Source organism: Caloenas nicobarica, chromosome Z, assembly GCF_036013445.1.
Source record: "Caloenas nicobarica isolate bCalNic1 chromosome Z, bCalNic1.hap1, whole genome shotgun sequence".
Lineage (NCBI taxonomy): Eukaryota > Metazoa > Chordata > Aves > Columbiformes > Columbidae > Caloenas > Caloenas nicobarica.
This window is the reverse complement of record NC_088284.1, coordinates 77719722-77739693: the sequence shown is the minus strand read 5'-3', so window position 1 is coordinate 77739693 and position 19972 is coordinate 77719722. Positions and strand designations below refer to the sequence as shown.

The 19972-nt window shown below is 41.9% G+C and overlaps 1 protein-coding gene across 1 annotated transcript in view; it reads left to right on the top strand.

Annotated features, from left to right (window-relative positions):
* Nucleotides 1–1309: 1309 nt before the first annotated feature.
* ACOT12 (acyl-CoA thioesterase 12) overlaps nt 1310–19972 on the top strand; it is a 36666-nt gene continuing 18003 nt past the window's right edge. The window contains exons 1-6 of the mRNA XM_065656968.1: nt 1310–1442; nt 5284–5353; nt 9468–9528; nt 10569–10670; nt 12804–12936; nt 14840–14990. Coding sequence (XP_065513040.1) covers nt 1310–1442; nt 5284–5353; nt 9468–9528; nt 10569–10670; nt 12804–12936; nt 14840–14990 — 650 coding nt within the window. The remainder of the gene's footprint in view (nt 1443–5283; nt 5354–9467; nt 9529–10568; nt 10671–12803; nt 12937–14839; nt 14991–19972) is intronic.

The window sequence follows — 19972 nt, the reverse complement described above, 5'->3', positions numbered from 1 at the left end:
TGACTGATTCAAAAGTGGCTGCTTTACTCTCCCTCAGCAACAGTGAAATCTTCACAGTTTTCAAGAGCAGCATTATCCTGCAGCACCTTTGCCAGCCGTGTGAGGAGGAGGAGGTAAGAAAAGGAGCCCTCTGTGAGGTGTGAAATGTGACTGGGGCCATGGCTGCCGAGGTGGGTGTCAAAACGTCCGTCCCGGCTGGGACAGCAGGTCACCGAGCTGCCGCACCTCCCTGCCGGGCTCACCAGGCTCTGGAGGTGGGAATGTGTCTTCCATGGCTGTCAAGGCGGTGGCAACATGAACGAGTAAGACTTTGGAAAAAAAAAAAACAAACCTGAGGCGAATTATTAATATTCCAGTGGCGATGCACATGCCCAAACCCGCCATGGTGGTGGCTGAGGCCGGGCTGTGAGGCGGCCTCGGGGATCCCGGGGCAGGAGTGGCGGGGGATGGAGAGGGGCAGCCGGGTTTTCAAAGCTGCCACAGCCCCGCTGCTGCCCTCACAGAACCACAGAATGTCAGGGATTGGAAGAGACCTCGAGAGATCGTCCAGTCCAATCCCCCCGCCGGAGCAGGAACACCCAGATGAGGTTACACAGGAAGGTGTCCAGGCGGGCTTGAATGTCTCCAGAGAAGGAGACTCCACAACCTCCCTGGGCAGCCCGTTCCAGTGTCTGTCACCCTCACTGAGAAGAAGTTTCTTCTCAAATTTAAATGAAACCTCCTGTGTTCCAGTTTGAACCCATTACCCCTTGTCCTATCATTGGTTGTCACTGAGAAGAGCCTGGCTCCATCCTCGTGACACTCACCCTTTACATATTTATAAACATGAATGAGGTCACCCCTCAGTCTCCTCTTCTCCAAGCTAAAGAGCCCCAGCTCCCTCAGCCTTTCCTCACACGGGAGATGCTCCACTCCCTTCATCATCTTCGTTGCCCTGCGCTGGACTCTCTCCAGCAGTTCCCTGTCCTTGAACTGAGCGGCCCAGAACTGGACACAATATTCCAGATGCGGTCTCACCAGGGCAGAGTAGAGGGGCAGGAGAACCTCTCTCGCCCTGCTAACCACCCCGCTTCTAACACACCCCAGGTACCACTGGCCTTCCTGGCCGCAAGGGCACAGTGCCCCGGCAGCCCCTTCTCAGCCCGGCGGCTCCTTCCCGCCTCCCGGCCCGGCCCCCGCCAGAGGAGGCGATTCCTCCTCAGCCCGCCCCAGCCCGCTAAGCAGCGGGGAGCCCGGGCCGGGCTGAGCCAGCGCTGCTCCTCCGTGCCCGGGGAGCCCCGGCCGCCGCCGCCCCGCCAGCCGCGGGGCCATGGAGCGGCGCGGGGCGGCGGGCGGCCGTGTCTGCATGTGCCAGACCGTGTTCCCGGCACACGCCGACCACCGCGGGGAGCTGAGCGCCGGGCAGCTCCTCAAGTGGATGGACGCCACCGCCTGCCTCGCAGGTAGCGGGGGCGGCAGCGGCCCGGGCGGCCGGCGGGCGCCGAGGGGCCGAGGGGGGCGGCGGGCCGGGGAGCGTCGCCTCAGGGCGGTGCGGAGAGGCGCCCCCGCTGCCATTTGCCCCCTCGGGGGCCGCCCCCGCGCCACTGCCCCTCAGAAATGCGCCTGTGTGGGGACAGCGTCTCCTTTCCTGAAAACCTGCACCGGTGTTTGCCGGTGACAGGCGAGGAGGAGGCGAGATGTTGCCCCTGGGGGGCTGGGGGAGGCTTGAGGAAAGGTTTCATCCGGAGGGGGTGTGTGTGAGATTTGGGGGTTCAGATTAGCAACAGGCATCAAGGCAGCAAAAAAAGTTTGTGGGGCTGGAGAGAAGCGCCAGGTGTGCGGGAAGAGCAAAGAGGGGGTGATGGAGGTGGTGAAGGTGAGGAGAATTAAAAAAGGGAGCAGTGGAGGGAAAAAAGGGATGGAATAAAATAAATACTAGAAGAGAGGAAAGTACTGATACAAGAGTATTGGCGCATGGGTGGAAACAAACCCCCAAACCACAAACCCAACCAGTGTTTAGAGCGCTCTGCGTATGGTGTAACTCAGCTTTGAAAACTTAACATGTCCTCAGCTAACTCCTGGGAGCTAAAGCCGCCTCTAAAGCGCTCAGAAAACGCGAGGCTCTGCCGTCTCTGCTGTCGGTGAACTCCGTTTCCAAGTACAGCTGCATACATTAGCAGTCCATAATGAGCCCTGCGGAGAACAGCGGGTGTATTTGGGGAACACGTGTCTGGATGGCGTCTCCACGCCGACCGCAGTGCCCTCGCTGCGTAGGTGTGTGCCGCACTCCGTGCAGCTTTATGTAACCTGCTCTGCCTATATAGAAAGAGTTGTGTTCCTGGAGAACTTGTCCCACACAATAACCCAAAAACTACCTAGCATGTGGCAACTTCCCAACATGATCAAACTTTTTGTTTTTTTTTTTTTTTCCCTTGAGATTTATTCTAGTACAAAGGAGTAATTTGATTTTAGCCCTTCAGTGATTTATTAATACCTCTTAACTGTGCTTTTTGTGGAGAGACTCTGAACTGATCTCAGCAACCCCTGAACTCACGTTCCTGCTCTAAGTGCTGCTACAAGGGTTCGCCCTTGCTCCTTGGACTTTGCTTAAGCTGTGATGATCTTCATTGGCTGCAAACCTGCCACTGGAGTGCATTTTCAATCCACCTTTCATAATTGCTTTTATAATTTACTTGGTTAGGCTTAGGGCAGCAGCCGTCGGTCATTTGCGCCACAGGGCTAATCCCATCACACAAAAAGGATTTTTAGCATCTTTCCTCACTTTGCTTTTTGTGTCACAGCAAACTCAACATGCCAGGCGGGGATTTGTGTAGCTTTGCCATCTTCACCCGCATTAGTGCCAGCTGGTACAGTTGCAAGTGCCTGGGCTTTGCACCTTCCTTGTTTCATGTCCTACTGCTTTAGGTATGATCCTGACTGGCTGCTTGCTCACTTTTGAGGCTATTTATGACTATCGCCATCTTCTATTACCTGTCACAGTGGAGAATCCAGCTTTGTGGTCATTAGTGACCTCTTCCCTTTCATCACAGTTTGCTGTCTTTCTGATAAGTGCCTTCATGTGTTTTACCCTCATATTTTCAAAACCTTTATGAAAGGCAGGTCCTGTTTGACCAACCTCGTCTCCTTCTATGACAAGGTGACCTACTTAGTGGATGAGGGAAAGGCTGTGGATGTTGTGTACTTAGACATCAGTAAGGCCTTTGACACCGTATCCCACAGCATTCTGGAGAAGCTGGCAGCTCATGGCCTAGATGGGTGGACTCTTTGATGGGTAAAGAACTGGCTGGAGGGCTGGGCCCAAAGAGTTGTGGTGAATGGAGACAAATCCAGTTGGCAGCCAGTCACGAGTGGTGTTCCCCAGGGCTCAGTATTGGGGCCAGTTCTGTTTAATCTCTTTATCAATGATCTGAACAAAAGGATTGAGTGCACCCTTAGTAAGTTTGCAGATGACACCAAATTGGGTGGGAGTGTTGATCTGCTGGAGGGTAGGAAGGCCATACAGAGGGATCTGGACCAGCTGCATCATTGGGCTGAGGCCAGTTGTGTGAGGTTTAACAAGGCCAAGTGCCGGATCCTGCACTTGGGTCACAACAACCCCAGGCAGCGCTACAGGCTCGGGGAAGAGTGGCTGGAAAGCTGCCTGGCAGAGAGGGATCTGGGGGTGTTGATGGACGGCAGCTGAACATGAGCCAGCAGTGTGCCCAGGTGGTCAAAAAGGCCAACAACATCCTGGCTTGTATCAGGAATGGTGTGGCCAGCAGGACTAGAGAAGTGATTGTGCCACTGTACTTGATGCTGGTGACCTTGAGGTGCTGGAGCAAGCTCAGAGAAGGGCAATGAAGCTGGTGAGGGGCCTGGAGCACAGGTCTGATGAGGAGCGGCTGAGGGACCTGTTCAGCCTGGAGAAAAGGAGGCTGAAGGGAGACCTTATCGCTGTCTGCAACTACCTGAAAGGAGGTTATAGCATGGAGGGTGTTGGGCTCTTCTCCCAAGTAGCAAGTGATAGGACGAGGGGAAATGGCCTCAAGTTGTGCCAGGGAAGGTTTAGGTTGGATATTAGAAAAATTTCTTCCTGGAAAGGGTTGTCAGGCACTGGAACAGGCTGCGCAGGGCAGTGGTGGAGTCACCATCTCTGGAGGCCTTTAAAAGCCATTTAGACAAGGTTCTTAGAGGCGTGGTTTAGAGATGGACTTGGCAGTGACAGGTTAACAGTTAGACGTGATGATCTTAAAGGTCTTTTCCAAACAAAATTATTCTGTGGTTTAGGTACTGATACAACTTGTGCATCATCCTCTCTCACATTCTCCAAGCTTTTTCTTGTGATGCTCACTGAAAATACTGGGTTACTTGGGTGTGAGAACTCCCACCTGTTGGGCAGTGCTATTTTCTAGGTTTCCTGCTAGTCCACTCTTTTGCTTCTGTCTCTCAGGAAACTTTTCGGAACAGTAGTTCCCTGTGTTTGTACAGCTCCTAGTGTGGTGGAGATTCAGTCTCTGACTCTAGGTGCTATGGTCAAATAAATAATAAATCACAATAAGTTGCTGTGAAAAGATAACTATTGGGCTATTAAAATTAACAATGAAGAAGCTGTTCACCTTTTCCAGATTAACCTTCATAATTACTACAAATAGGGTGCATAATTTTTCATAACCAAATACATCCTAGGGAGATGAAGACCACAGTTAAAATTTTGGTAACAAATATCTTACAAAAAGTAAATAGTTTGATTTGAATTTTTAAATCTTGGGGTTTTTTTTGTTGAATTCCTGCAGTTTTGGTACTGCACTGAAGACATGTACTCACCTGCTTTCCACTGCTGTGAGCATGTTAATAAGCCAGTAGGTCTTTCTCCTCTCTCTTAGTATGTACATAAAAATTTCACACTGGTTTAACATAGCCAATATTCACAACATCCTCTCTTGAGGGAGATTGCTGAGATTTCTTGTTAAAGATTTGTGACTCTTTTTGTCCTGCAACATGCTTGTAACCCTCTTAGCAAAATGTTCAATTTTAGAGAAAGACATTAGGTAGAGTTTTCAAACTGAGCAGAATCATGATCATAATCTAATCTCATCTCCTGATGTTAGCCTTATTTCATGGTAAATATTAACTTTAACCTTAGTCACCTTTTTTTCTAAGGGGTCCACTGCAGATTTGCATTGGAGTGGTTGAAGGAACAAGTGGAATCTATTGTGTTTCATCTCTCTCATGCACAAGTAGATAGGTGAATAGCTTGCTGCAAATGCAGTGTGGTAATTGTGTGTCTATGTGTCTCTTTTGAAGCTGAGAAACATGCTGGCGTGTCTTGCGTGACAGCGTCTATGGATGACATACAGTTTGAAGAGGCTGCCAGGTACAAAACCAGCTAACAACAGTCAAATGTTTTCATTCTATAGTTCCTTATTTGGTAGAGATAAACAGAGGCATTATAAAATCTGAGATAGCAGGGCAATGAGCTCCACCATGTCACAGAGTTAAGTCTCAGAATTGCTCTTTTCTACCTCTGATAGCCTGACGCACCTAGCAAACGAATCATTTTCACAGGTCAGAAATAAACTGTAGTTACTTTGACTTGGCAACCTAGATGCCAGGTGAGAAACTAGTGGCCCAGAGATCTCTGGTTCTAGTTAAAGTGAGTGCTGCAGGCCATTACTTATCTCTATTAAATAAGGAATGCATACCTATAACAGTTATTGTATGATATTTTAATTGTTGATAGTGCTCTATTAGTTTGTTACCACCTCTTTCAGCTCTTTAAAAAAATGGGTGGATGTAACAAATGTTGTGCATTCGTGATCACTGAATGTTGAGTGAGTCCACAAGATAATACAGGAGTTAATTTTTCTTTTAACAGTTTTTCATGATTTTCCAAGGGAAAAAGACACTGGAAGAGGAAATAGCACATTTATTCCTAAACAATATCTTTACAGAAACTTAAAGCCAGTACTTTGTAGTTTTTGTGTGTTTTTACACCTTGCAATCTGGAAATTAATGAGTCCTTAGATGGGATGGACCTGGCTACATAGACCAATGCACATGCAGTTATCGTGACTGTGAACCAAGCGTCACTGGCTGCCAGCTGTACAGCTGATGTCAGTTGTGGTGTGCAAGTGTAACATAAGCATCCACTCACACTTCTGAACAGCAGAATTTTAGAGTAGTGGCCACTAGGATGAGAACTAGAACCAGTAACAAAGAAGCTGACATGGTCATACTGTATCTAGAACTCAAGAGAACTTCTTGGTCTGTTTTACAACATTAGTTTTAAAGTGTTTGTCCTGACTGTAATTGTTCTGCATTTTTAATTTTGTCCTTAGGAAAAAATACTGTCTGTGAAATCAAAGAGCCCTACAAATGAAGTCAGGGTAATGTTTTTCTTTCAGGCATGATATTTCAGACTTCACTAGCTTCAGAGCAATTTTCTCTCTTGTTTCTGAGAGCAGAACAGAGCTTCTCCAATACAGTGAAAATACTTTTCCTTCCAAATTTGTTTCCAAATATGTTTCTAGTTCTCTTTCTACTTGTGGTACCAATGTTTCATTTTTAACAGGAGTTTAGGGTACAAGCCTAGTAACTGTGAAGTTGTTTCAGTAATTATTTTTCAGCCTCAGGTCATCCCTAACATCCTGTTTGTAGCTTACTGTGCAATTTCTAAAATTTTGCCAGACCTTCTTTATTATACCAAAATCTTGCATAAATAAGAGAGCTCTTGTATGTCACTCCAGTAAATTACAAAGATGTTTTGTAAGTTACTTACTGCAAGGTTTCATTTACCTAACTAAAATTACCAAATGTTCTGAAAGTATTAACTCTTCTGTGCATATTTCTTTTTAGTTGACATGGAAACAGAGATTTCCACAAATCTATATATTGCAAAACTCAGTTTTATGCCATAATAACAAATAAATCCCTCTTCCTTGTCTTTTAATACACAACAGTTCAGTGGTAGTAAGAGCATCTGATTTTAAATCACATTTATTTAAATTTTGTTAGTGCTCCATATGTGAATAATTTTCAGCTCATTCTGATATATTTCAAAAGCTTCCTGCCAGTTACAAGTGAAAGTGTGGTTTTCTGTGACTTCTGCCTTTAGATATCTATTTAAATGCTCAAGCTGATCAGCTCTCTTGTCTTAAATAAATCAGTTTGTCCAAAGTCAGATTATGTCATAGAATGTAAACCAATTCATTTTGAAACAGCTGCTGAAAGTATATGAAAAGTATATGAAAAGGCATTTCCCTGTCATACTACCTGACCATCTCAGTTCTGACATCTTTATTTTCTGATATGGCTGTGGACCCCAGAGGACGACACTTTTCTACCATGAAATGTAAGTCCAGCTCCACAGGCTGCTTGGGGCACCAGGGGAGATGTCGGTCAGTCAGGCAACCTAATTTCTCTGAGGTCCAAACTCACCTCATGGCAGGACTGGTGTCCCAGGCTGAATAAGAACACGTCCAACTTTGCTCTGTTGTTCCCACCCTGCAGTTTCCTCAAAGGTGGACAGACCCAGACTTTCAACCTCTCTTATGCAATGTTCTCACACAAAGGAAGAGAGGTCACCAGGGGGGTGTCACTGGCAAAGGTGAAGTAATCTTTGTGCAGAAGAATCGTTTTCTGCCAGTAAGCCCAAGGTAGAGACCTCTGCAGACCCCACTGGGAGCTCATGGGCAATCCAGCATCATGATGTTCTTGACAGGGATCATGACGTCCTCTGCAAGATCCGTAGAGGCTCTGAACTCTCTCTCTTTTAAGGAAAACCTCACACTCACTATCAGTATGTGTCTTGCTCAATCATTAGGTTTATGTAATTAATTACATAATTACATGAGTTATTCTGCCTTTTTTCACTCTGGACTTGTCATTGGCTCTGCTGCTCTGTTACTGTACTCCTCTTGGGAGTTTTGTGACAGATACAGTCTTGAGAGGTGTTTCAAGGTACTTGACTGAGTTCTGCCTCTAAGCTTTCCAAAGCCTTTTCTGAGACCGTAACAGTAACTTCTTTTCCCAGCTTGAACATAAATATTGTGTTATTGTTCTGAACAAACTTTCCTTTTTGGAAATGAGCTGGTGGTTCCCTTACCTGTGTAGTTTAGAGCAATTATATTAGTGATTGTGCTTTTTCTTTGGAAAACTCCTTCTGAATACATTATTCAAAAGTTAATGAGGGCTGTGTATCTGCAAATGGTCTTAATTCTTTCCTCTAACCATTTTCCCCTCCTGTCTACTCAAAGGCTTCCACTTGTGTTCTTGAATGTGGACAAGAAAGAGGAAGTTTCTGTGCAGTTGGTTGTTCTTGTCTGATACTGTAAAGGAACAGATTTCCTACTCCTCATTCTGGTGTTCGGTAACAATTCGTTTGAAGTTCTGGCATTGAGAGAAGCAATTTAAGAAAAGCCTTATCTTTAAACATCAAAACCCTATTAATTGAATTAAGAAATAAATGATAAAAAACCTTTTTATTTTGTAAACTGAGGTCATAGCTGTTCCAAATCCTTTGCTGTAAATGCCTGTTTCATAGATACTCAAGTGGTCTGAGTTATATTTTGCAGTTGCAGATGTAGCTGGCTGCTCTTTGCCTGTTCTGGGACTGATCTTTATCAGTTTTAAGTCAGTCTAAATTCCCTGAAGTCAGTGTCCTCATGGCCAGTGTTCTCGCCATGCACATCATGTCCTTTTACCGCTCTGCTCAAAAAAACAACTTTAGGGGAAACTTCTTTCTTTCCGACCTTTCAGCATTGCCTTGCATTAGGATATTAGGGGCTTGAAAACAAGGGTTACTCTTGGTATCAGCACGTAACAGGTAGTTTAGAAATTCCAGAAGGAAAGTGAAAGTGTTTTCTCATTTAAATTTGATTCTATGTACGTAAAAAGATGTAATTCTGTGCAGGTATTCTATGTAGGTAAATGAGAAAGAAGAGTGGTTCAGAGGTGTGCTGTTAAGACAGAAGGAACATGCTGCAGCCCTGTCCTTAGCCGAAACTTGGAAAGTAAACTCTGTCCCCATTCTTCAAAGATGTCAAAGAGCACTTTTTGTCCTGGGATTATTTCCTCGTGTGCATGTATCTGTATGCTAGAGAATGCACATATGTGATATCTTGTGTGGTTTTGCAGTTAGCTGTACTCAGTGGTTTGGTGTAACTCACAGCAAGGTGTGCCAAAATTTGTTGAGGCATCTGGGGCCTGGAGCACACCTGACATCATACTGACATCACCAAGGAGAAGGAATGCTAGTAGTAAGCTTATGCAGTTTTCTGAGTGACTATAATTGTTACTGAGCATGCATGAAGGTCTGACAGGTGAATAACAGTGCTAAAACTTTTTCAGTGCATTTTCAGTACAGTATGGAAGACATGGACTGATTAAAGAGATTTTCATCACTACTGTCAGGAATACCTAGTGAGGCAGGTTCAAACCCTTATTAAGCTGCATGATTACATACCATAAGATGTTATTATTCTTAACAGGGTTGGACAAATTATCACCATCAAAGCAAAGGTGAACAGAGCATTCAAAACCAGCATGGAGGTAAGAGATCATCACTCATTCCTAACAATATTTAAATAATAGAAGAGAGGTGGGAGGAGTAGAGGAATGCAACATTGGTCTAGTCTTATTTGTTTCAGAAGGAGCTTTGTGCAGATATCTAAACAATAAGACTGCCTAATGAAACTCTGTTTTCATAATTACTATTATAATTGCTAGTTTCTGGTAAAATAATCCATGTCAAAATAGAAACTGGATCCTGAAGACTTAAAATCTCTGAGAGGTGTACTGGACAGGATGGGTAGGAGATGTTGGTTCAGTCCAAAGCTATTTATCTCTAAGCAGTCTTTGGGTCAGAGCTAGGATCCACTGAACTGGTGAAGTTCTAAGTATTTTTGAAATTTCTGATACAAAAATATTTCTCTCAGGTGTTTGCATGTTCTTACTCTTCATATGGTAACAAATATGCAATGCATTGCCCAATCACTTACTTGAAATCACAACTGAACCTTCAGTGTACTTTTCCATGCATTGTGCCCAAGTCCAATTCTCATTAATATTGAGTGATGCATCTCACAGAGAATGTGTTCCAAAAGGTCCTAAAAATTGGAAAAAAAATAAAAAACTTTGATGCATGTCAGGCCTCTCTCATGGGATCAAATACAGTGTTTCACCTTCAAGTGTTTCATTGTATTTTATACTTTTATACAGACTTTTTTGCTCATACGGATCTCAGAAATATTCAGATGGGGACTCCAAAGGGCGCACAAGTAAATGGAAAGAGATATCCATTAAACTAAATCTAAATGTCTTTCGTATTTTTTGTTTTACCCTACAAGTGATGCCAAATAGACAAACACAGTTGTTGTATTGAAGAGCTTTTCAGACCTCAGCAAATATTGTGATGTTCTTATGTGTTCAGAGATCTATCAGTGATAGCAAAGCAATTTGTTTACCTTCTTTTACATTTAAGAGCCTGGACATAATCAATTTGATAAATACTGCACCATTTTGTCTCAACTCAACTGATGGTGATGTATATACCTTTTTGTCTCCTTTCTCCACTACCTCCTTCCTTGTAGGTTGGCATCAAGGTTACAGTACAAGACGTTTTGACTAATGTTGAAAAAATTGTGAGTGTGGCATATGCAACATATGTAGCCAAACCAGTTGGTGCTGGAAAGGTATTCTTTCTGTTTTCTTCTATGCTTGAAGCTACTGGGACTGAGTTTCTGTGAAATAATCCAACTTTTCTGGTTCTGAAACACAGGAAAATGTTCATACCTGTTTATTCTGATCAGTAATAGGAAAACAGCATGAAGTTCAGAGTATGTGGAGACTTTTTTTCCGTGTCTCTGCTCTGAAGTTGTTAGGGGTTTTTTTTTATTGTTTCCTTTTTCTCTTGCACATTTGCTAGTAATAGAACTGGTGTCTTTGTAAGGGCTGCGATATTGACAGAGGCAAGCACTGGAAGAGAGGTCCCTTGAGTCTGCATGGTCTGTCTCCTCAGCAGCTGATCTATATAGATCATGAAACCTGCAAAGGTGTTGGGCATGGGGTTTCTTTATCCTTCACTCCCCACTTTGAAGAAGTTGTTCAGACATCACTGTTCAGATAGAATATATTATTTTTAAGCTAGATTCCAATCTCAATTAATTCTTTGCCATTTATGTTGATTAGTTTTCATGGCAATGAACATTGCTGTGCCAAACAGCCACAGTTCTTTTAAAGTTTTCATGTGAGAAAGACCATATACTCCTCAGATCCTCTTAATAAACTCCCTTTGGATGCAGTATGTTACTTTGTTGAACATGAGTGGCTAGAATCATACATCTGACTTTCCCATCTCATTGAATGTGTTATGACAGTGCATCTGCCTTTTTATCATCCAACACAGACAGGCAGAGAGCAGTCATCCCATGAGCATTTAATATATCCTATAATTTCTGCTTTCTCTTCTGCAATGATATATTACAGTTTGCAGAAGAAACAGATTGGAACAGTTTTACCAAAACCAAAAGTCCAACTTGTCACTGGAAGGTTAATGACTAAATTGGTTAACCTGAAAGCACTAAAATAATATAAAGTAAGGATCGTTTATTATTAGTTTGATATCATATCCATGGCATCAACCCACTTACCTTTTGCCCAGACTTCCAGGGAGGTTTTTTCATGATCAGATTGGTGATGATTAACTAAGATTAGGCTAAAGACAGGCATGCCCCAAAGGGAGTTTGAGACTTCAGTTCAAATTCCATCGCAAATAAAAGTCTTGGAGAAATTAAATAACATTTTTTCACATCCATGTTTCGGAACAACTGTTGCTAAAGTTGTGGAAAGAGCAACAGTATGCATTCACCGTCTTAATCTTTTAGCTGGGGCATCTGGAAAAAGATAGAAAGCTCTTGAGGAGGGCCAGAAAGGAGGCAGGGAAACTGGAAGGGGATTTGAGTGAAGACTCAGAGACTGAGAAACATCAGCAGAACCACTGCAGGACACAAAATGTTCAGTTTTCCTGTGTTTCAGTGATTGTGTATTATTTTAAGGTTTTTGAGACTAGACCTTCTTGTAGGCAAATCACACAAGTGACTGTTCAGTGGCACCTCTGCAATATTTATCTATATGTAATAATTTTCTTAAGCCAGTACAGGTTTGTATTCAGTTTGTCATTGAGCTGACATACGCAGGAATTGGCACTTAGGGGAGAAGAAGAATGTCTGATCTTGGCAACAGAGAAGGGTGTGTTTCTGGGCACAAGTAGCATTTTGGGCATAAATTTGTAGAGTCTGAAACTGCACCAGGTGCTGGGTGCTCATGTGTTTCTCCTCTGCCTCAGAAAACCAGTGCTTCTTTGAAAATAGGTCCTCAGACAGATGGAACAGGCTATGTGAGTATGGTGTAAGTTGTGAAAGAGAGAGTGGGCAATTCGTGCGGTGAGTGGGACTGGGCTCTGGGGTACACTTCCCCATAGACTACATCACTGATCAATATGACTGTTATTTTTCTGATACGCAATACTCAAATCTTCATATTAAGATTTTTTTTCTTTTGTCTGAGACTGTGTGCTCTTATGGACATTTGTATTTAAAAGTTAGAAATCCCTTGTCATTGAGTTTTAAAAAATAATTCTGAAAGAATAATGAAGAATCTCTTGAACTTCAACTCTGCACTTGTTTTATTGAAAGAATTTGTCATCTTGGACAGTTGATAGCAAAAGGCTGTAGAAAATGCTGATGCCATTTGAAGTGCAAAGTGCACTTTATTATGTTTATAGGCATTCAGAACCTCTTTTTCTTTTCTTTTTTTTATTTGAATAGATTGAATTAGCACCTATAAAGCTGCTCTCTGCACAAGACCACCTGGAGCACACCCTGGCTATCGAGAGAAGAAGAATACGACTGGGCTATGAACAGGTCTTTGAGAACCTAATGCAGGAGAGTAATAAGGAAGGTGATTACTGTGGTCAGCATTGAAAATGGAACAAATTACTTATGAACAGCTGGAAGAGAAGAAAAAAGCAGACAAAACATCTGAGTAGAGCTCCTTGAGGTTGTGGTATCATGTAGAAAAGCATGTGCCAGATTTGTGGGAGTGTGTAAGACAGTTATTCCAATAGAGTGGTATTTCTTTGTCTTTCAGAAATTCCAGATTTAAAAATGCAGGATTGAAGGCCAGGCATACACTAAATAGATGCGAAATGCAGATCTTTGTGTAGGTTATATGTGCAAGGTTTAACAGTTCACACAGAACTTTGCAATGTGGTAATAAAATCCTATGGCACTAGTTGTAACATAGATCGAAGGATAAAATTCACTGAGGCTTCTAGCTGTGTCTTTGCAAGAAAGCACTAAAACCTATGTTATGCCACAAAGTCATTCCCAACAGCAGGAGAAACTTCCTGACATGGAGGTCAAAACAGGTAAAAAAAAATTTAAACTCCTCATGACCAAATTAGAAAAACTGAACCAAGAAACAGGTTCATCTTTATTTCTGGTGATAATCACTGTTCTTGAAGACAGTTATGCTCAAAAGTTCCTGCATTCCCCTGCAAAAGAAATTTTTCACAGTATTTAAGAAATATGCTGGTATTTGGAAAATCTGAGCTGTAACTCCATGTATAAACAACAGATGTTATGTGGTTTCGCTGAGAAAAGACAAAACCTATTGTAAATATAAATTCTAGTTTTAACAATTTAATAAGACTGTAGAACTCAAGTGACTTGTTTGCTATGAGTAAAGTTATTTTGTCTCATAGAAGATGGCTAAATACCATGAAAGACAAATCAGAGATTGCTGGTTTTGGTTTCTACTGCCTTGCCTGGAAAAATCCTTGAAGGATCCAATCATTGTTAGCACTAATCCTCCTGCTTATGAAGACAGACCAAGCAAAATGAGGAAAAGAGATAAGAAAATATTGTGTGTAAAGGATGTCAGGTAGTAAATCAGGTATCAGTCATATCCAGAAAGTGAAGTTTGTGTTCTGAGTGGATCTTATGTAACAACTTAAGTAGGTCCAAAGTGCAAGTCAGTCAAATGTGTCCACACATTTATATAATCATAAAGTTAGTTAATTATGGCAAAAGTCAAAAGTACAATTCAGGTCAGGTATCTTCTAGCTCAGATATGCACTTTTAAAATGACTGACATAATCTCATGCCTAAATCTCTTGCAAAATATATCTGAAAAAAACAAAGATTAAAGTGAGGATGTATGGCTTAGCATTTGAAAGTCTAATTGGAAGTTATCAGATAATGGAAGGTGGTTACTGATTCAGATCCATATTTCTCTCTTTTGTGTGTTCTATATTGTCTCTGGTAATCACGAGATTTTTAACAGGTTATGGAATAATCATGTCATAGTTTAACCTTAATTAGACACATTTGCACAGGTGCCCATCATACATGGTGGTCAAAGTTGATGAAAGGCATTTGAATAAGTGATAAATTGCCCTGACAGCATATGTTAGAGGTCATGCATAGCAACCATGAAAGATCACAAGTACATGCTGAGGCAGTTGGCTGCCTGCATTCACAGCTAGCCAACTTTCACAGTAACTGCTTCTGACACAGCTTCTTTGAATGAGATGGTGAGGGCTGGGAAGGCTCACTGTGTTGTGATAGACTGTGGGGTGCACCATCCCCCACCTCTTACGTCTTTTGGCAGAACAGAGCGAATCTCCAGCCTCTTGCTTCCCTTGAAAAGAACAGAGAGGTCTTCTGTGTCTTTCATTTTTTTTCTTCTTTTCATTGTGTCTGAAGCAAATTGCATGCTTCAGTAACTGGGAGTATTTTCTTCTTGGCTATCAAAGTTACCGTCTGAAACAATTCATTAATGCATTGCTGCTGTATTTCAGATACTTTTGAAGACGAAGATGCAGTTTCAACTGAGCTTACACATGTACAGAGTATTGAGCTTGTCCAGCCTCCTCATGCAAACCATCATGGCAACACTTTTGGTGGCCAGATCATGGCTTGGATGGAGACAGTGGCCAGTATTTCAGCAAGGTACTATTCTACATCATATCCTTTGCAGATGGTTCTAAATGGATGTGATTTAATTTAATATTAATAGTTTCTCATGTATTTAATTTATGAAAAACACAGACCCAAACTTTTGTGACTTTTCTTCCTCTTCAGATTGCAAGAGGCCCTTGAACTACTTATGTGATACAGTTCCCACAGCATGTCACACCACTGTGGAAGTCAAATATTATTCTTCTTCTGTTACACGTGAAGACTTTAAGGCAAAAGAGGCTATGTTGTTGTCCTGAGAATGTCTGCAGAAAGACAGCACTGGGAATAGGAATAGAAACTTGGCCTCCTTGGGGTTGGTGCAGTGTTTTAAAAGCAGAGTTAGTTGTTAATTGAAGATAGGACCAATACTGACTCTGTATCAATTGATATCCAAAAATGAACAGCCTTCTAAATGTTAACCTGAAGATCCTTATGCCAGAAGAAAGAACAAGTCAGAGAAGAATAATTAGAAGAAACAGGTTCTGTTTTGTTGGTGTGCACAGGGAATGGTTGCATAACCTTCAGCAAGTCACTTAGCCTTTCAGTCTCTCTGAGTACCACATCCTATGGGTTGTAATATTTTTAGCAGCATAAAGGGCTCTGACATCTTCAGGTAGTAAGTGTGAAGCATTTTTGTGACACTGCCTAGTATTGCTTGTCAGCATGGCCTGGACATAAAATCATTTGATTTCTCCTCCCCTGAAATCGAATGGTTGTTTTTTCCCTTGTTCTTGGATGCTGTACAAAGCTTCTTTGTAAGCAACACTTGAATTTCAGTCGGAATTCTCCTTGCATACCAAGTGACCTAATTCACTGCAGGGATGTTAGATACGTTTTCATTTTTCAACTTTAATAATTAAATGACTTCTCCATTCATTATTCATATAGTTTTGATTTGTAGCCAGCAGTTGTACTGATAACAACAGATTTTCTGTAGTGGTTGGATAAACAACTTACTTTAGTAACGTTAGAATGCACTGACCTTACCCCAGTGTGTAATTTCATTGGCTTCAAAGTGACTGTTGCAGATTTTTGTCATAATGTGACCCAAAATATTTACCTGTTTTCATTTGATAAGTTTTACCTAGTGAGAGTCATGTTTAGGTTTAAAAAGAGAAGGAAAACACCAGGAAACCAAGTACCAAAAAAAAATTATTTGAAATAATGAATGTCAAACATGATTTGTCATGTTTAAAATTTCAGGAATAATAGCTAGTGACAGAGACTTGTTGAAAACAGAGATTTTGTAGTTCATGCTTGAGAAATAGCTAGTCTTCCTACAAACCTTTTTTGAGGCCACTCACAATTGGACTTGACCTTTGAAGGTGCAAGTCAAAAGTTGCTATGGCCACAAACTTTGACAGAGGAACGGAAGAGGAGGGCTAATGCTTGGCAAGTAAGTTTCTGAACGCATTTTAAAGGTTACTCACCCTTCTTCTCCTCTCTTCCCACCTCTCTGCACCTACTTTTTTGGCCAGACAGTAAATTAAAATCTTGCAGTTAGCAATAAAGCCATCTGAATTTTAGTAATATTAGTTTGAACTAGCTCTGTACTTTCTTATTTCTTACACTTGCAGTAAAAGCGTTCAGGGCATAGTTTTCCAGAAAAAAAAAAATAGGCCAAATTTCTGGTTTGTTTCTCTCTTATTTTCAATCGTATTGTGTTTGCATCTTTGTAGTGAACATTGTAAATAAGAACACCATTGAGCATTTTAAATCACAAGCGCGAATTATTCCTAAGGAAATTACAAAGTCATTTGAATGTATTAGTCTGTTAAAAAGATGTACCAGTCAATTAATTAGCTACAGATAATTGTGTGTGTTTAACAATACTGGTACATTAGTTTTCGGAGTGCAGTCGAATTAAATGCTAGCAAAGCTACAAAGTTTCATTTTCAAGTTTAAAAACTTCACAGTGGAAAGTCTATTCTCAGATGTGCATATGGGATCCTTACTGAGGAGTTTTGCATACATGCATGAGAACAGAGCATGCTTTTTCAAAGTCTAAAAATAAATGGCATTATTATATGTTGTTCCCTATTAGTGTGATACACAGAGATCCCAGAAAAGAGTGGGGCTTTCACTATGTTTAGAGCTGCTGAAGAAACCTAATTTTTGCCATCTCCAGAGAGCTTGCAAACTAGATCCCGATTCCACAAAGCCTTAAGCTGTACCTGTACTGCATATTTTTTTCTGGAACACCTCTGAAGGTCAGAGAAGCAGTGGGTTGCCGGAATTCCCTAGAGTAGATGACACAATATTGCAAAACTTTTTCTTGAGCAGTGAAGCTGGGTTTGATCCGGTGTGTATGTTTGTCCACCGTACCAGTCCAAAGAGCAGCTTTGCTGCGGTGCTCGTGGGAGGGTTACTCACCCAGCACAGACAATATCCTGCACTAGACCAGCAAAATTTTACTAGTGACTACATACAGCCTGTTTCACAAGAAGCTTGCAGAGATCCATTAAGGACAGCCCAGCTGAAACTGTGTTGCATTAAGAGGATTAATTTCACAGAAGTTAAGCTCCCTTGCATTCCAGCGTGTCCTCAGAGTGTGCATTGTGACCCTGGGGGTGGCTGAGCTGACCCCCTGCGTGATGCCCACTCACATCAGATAACCACAGCTCGGCACTTTAAGTCCAGTTGTGCTCAACAGCCAGTCGGGCATAATGTTGAATTCGCACCACTGGATTCACTGATCATGCAGGGAAGTCATGACCATTGAATTTACATGTTTGCACAGATTCACAAATAGTATAATGTCTGAGTCTGCATCCAGTGAGAAATTTGCATGACTAGATCCACAAATAATGAGGTTTATTAAAGCAACATGTACAAGTTGTTTTAGATGCCATCGATAAAAACAGTCTGCAAAAACACTCTTTAGTTGCAAAGTACACTTTAGTTGTAAAACACATGTTAGTTGCAGGAAATAAGTACTGATACCAAATATATATAAGTTCTAAGATGACTGTATAGCGCTACTAATGAGATTACAAATACAAGCCTGAAGTCTAAGTGTCCTGGGGAAAACTTGGTATAGCTAAGTGGACAAATCTCACCCAAAAGCATCCCTTTGGGCAGAGAAGATAGGCACAGCCTGTCGACTGCTCCCAGAAATCTTATTATACTGTTCCTTCGACTTCTCAGTTGATGGTGTCTTCTCGCAACCTTCCTCTATTGTTAAGGTATTTTGTACTATTTTCTACTTTCAAGTGGAGCTTGGGTGATTCCAGTCATACATACCTTTGTTACTGATTGGTGTAAAAGCTCTTGCTTTGATTTTTAAGGTAAATACTTCACTGCACTTGCTCAAAGAGGTGCAGGAGCGGGTATCTTTTGAGATGGAGGTGTGTTTTGGTATTATGATGAGACTATAATGAGCAAAGTTCATCCACTGGACAAATTTCTGGCCCAGTAACTAGCATTTTGGACAGAATTGAACATTTCTCCTTTTTAATTGGCAGCAGCTATACCATCTGATTCCTGTACCTGCCTTGTTACTCAGGGCCTGGCCGTGGTGTCTTCACATCACTCCACTCCCCCATGTCTCTGGTAATACACTGGACTTCCCCATGCAATACCATCCAGCAATGCAGGCCAAGTGTGCAGGGATGAAACCATACAGAGCAGATTCCCTCCCCACTGTTGTGTTGGTTTGACTGAAAATAAGTTAACTTTCTTCATGCAGTTAGAAACCTTTCTTTTTCATAGCTAGCACAGTCGTTATTTGGACTTGGTTTGAGATCAAGAGATAACACCCAGCACAGAGTTAATGTTTTTAATTGCCCTGGTCTGAGAGCCAAGGACCTTCTGAGCTCTGCCCACAGGGGTGAGGCAGCTGGAAGGGGAACATGGATGGGGCAGAGCTTGACTGACATCCAGGCTGATCAATAAGAGTATTCCATCCCATTAGCATCATGCTTCATATTTAAGGAGAGACAGGATCTTCTGGTCTCTCTCTGGCTTTTTCACTTTCTTTACTCTCTTTGTTGGGACTGGGGGAGTTCTGTTCGGGACTTTCATTAGTTCGGCTTTTTGCCATTTTGCAGAGGCCTCTGGGCCTTTCTGCCTTTTTTCCTTTTCTCTCTCTGGGATCAGCAGTTCAGGACCAGGTGCTGCTTCCTGGGAGTGGCTGCTTGGCATGGACAGAGTTCGTGAGGAATTGCATTGAGTATCTTTTATATTCTATTTCTATTTTTCATATATATATATATTTACTAGTAGTATATTTGTATTTTGTTATTTTATTAAACTATGTTTATCTCAACCGAAGTTTCTCCCTTCCCTTTTGATTCTTTCCTCTACTTGGGGCGGGGCGGGTGGCGGGATGCAGAGTCAGTGAGTGGCTGTTGTGGTTGTATTGCTAGCTCGGTTAAACCACGACAGTCGTGCAGCTACCTTATATGCTGAAGATGTGGATATAACTTTATTCTCAATAAGTGTATCCTTCATAATTAGTTTCAATAATTTTCCCCCTCTAGTAATTATTCCACAACCTGTAATTGAACACAGCAGAGGGTCAGGTCTGAAATAAGAAAAGACAGGTGAGTGGGTGCACTGTGCAGTTGGAAGGACAAAAGGAACACTCTTACTAAGATTTGTGTGTTACACCCTATCATGCCCTCAGCTTTTGAAATTTAGCCAACAGTTCTGTGTCTCTGAATAGATAAGCGATCAGTTCAACATCTTCGTATCACTTTGTATGCGCAAAGATGAGTTTCCCAGCTCAGTACCACTATCTAACAGCACATAATTTAGTAAAGTAGACCAAATTAAAACAACAAGAATGCATTTGGCAGTTATATGAGTAGTTTTTTATTCTTATTCATATAACACTAGCAGAAAACATCTGACAAAGAAGCAAAAAAATCAATATTAAAAATAATAGAAAGTTATTGCTTTGCTTGAATGTTGTTTCTGATGCTCAACCTTTCTGCTCAGGTTTCTTTTAATTGTTTAAAGGCTTTATGATC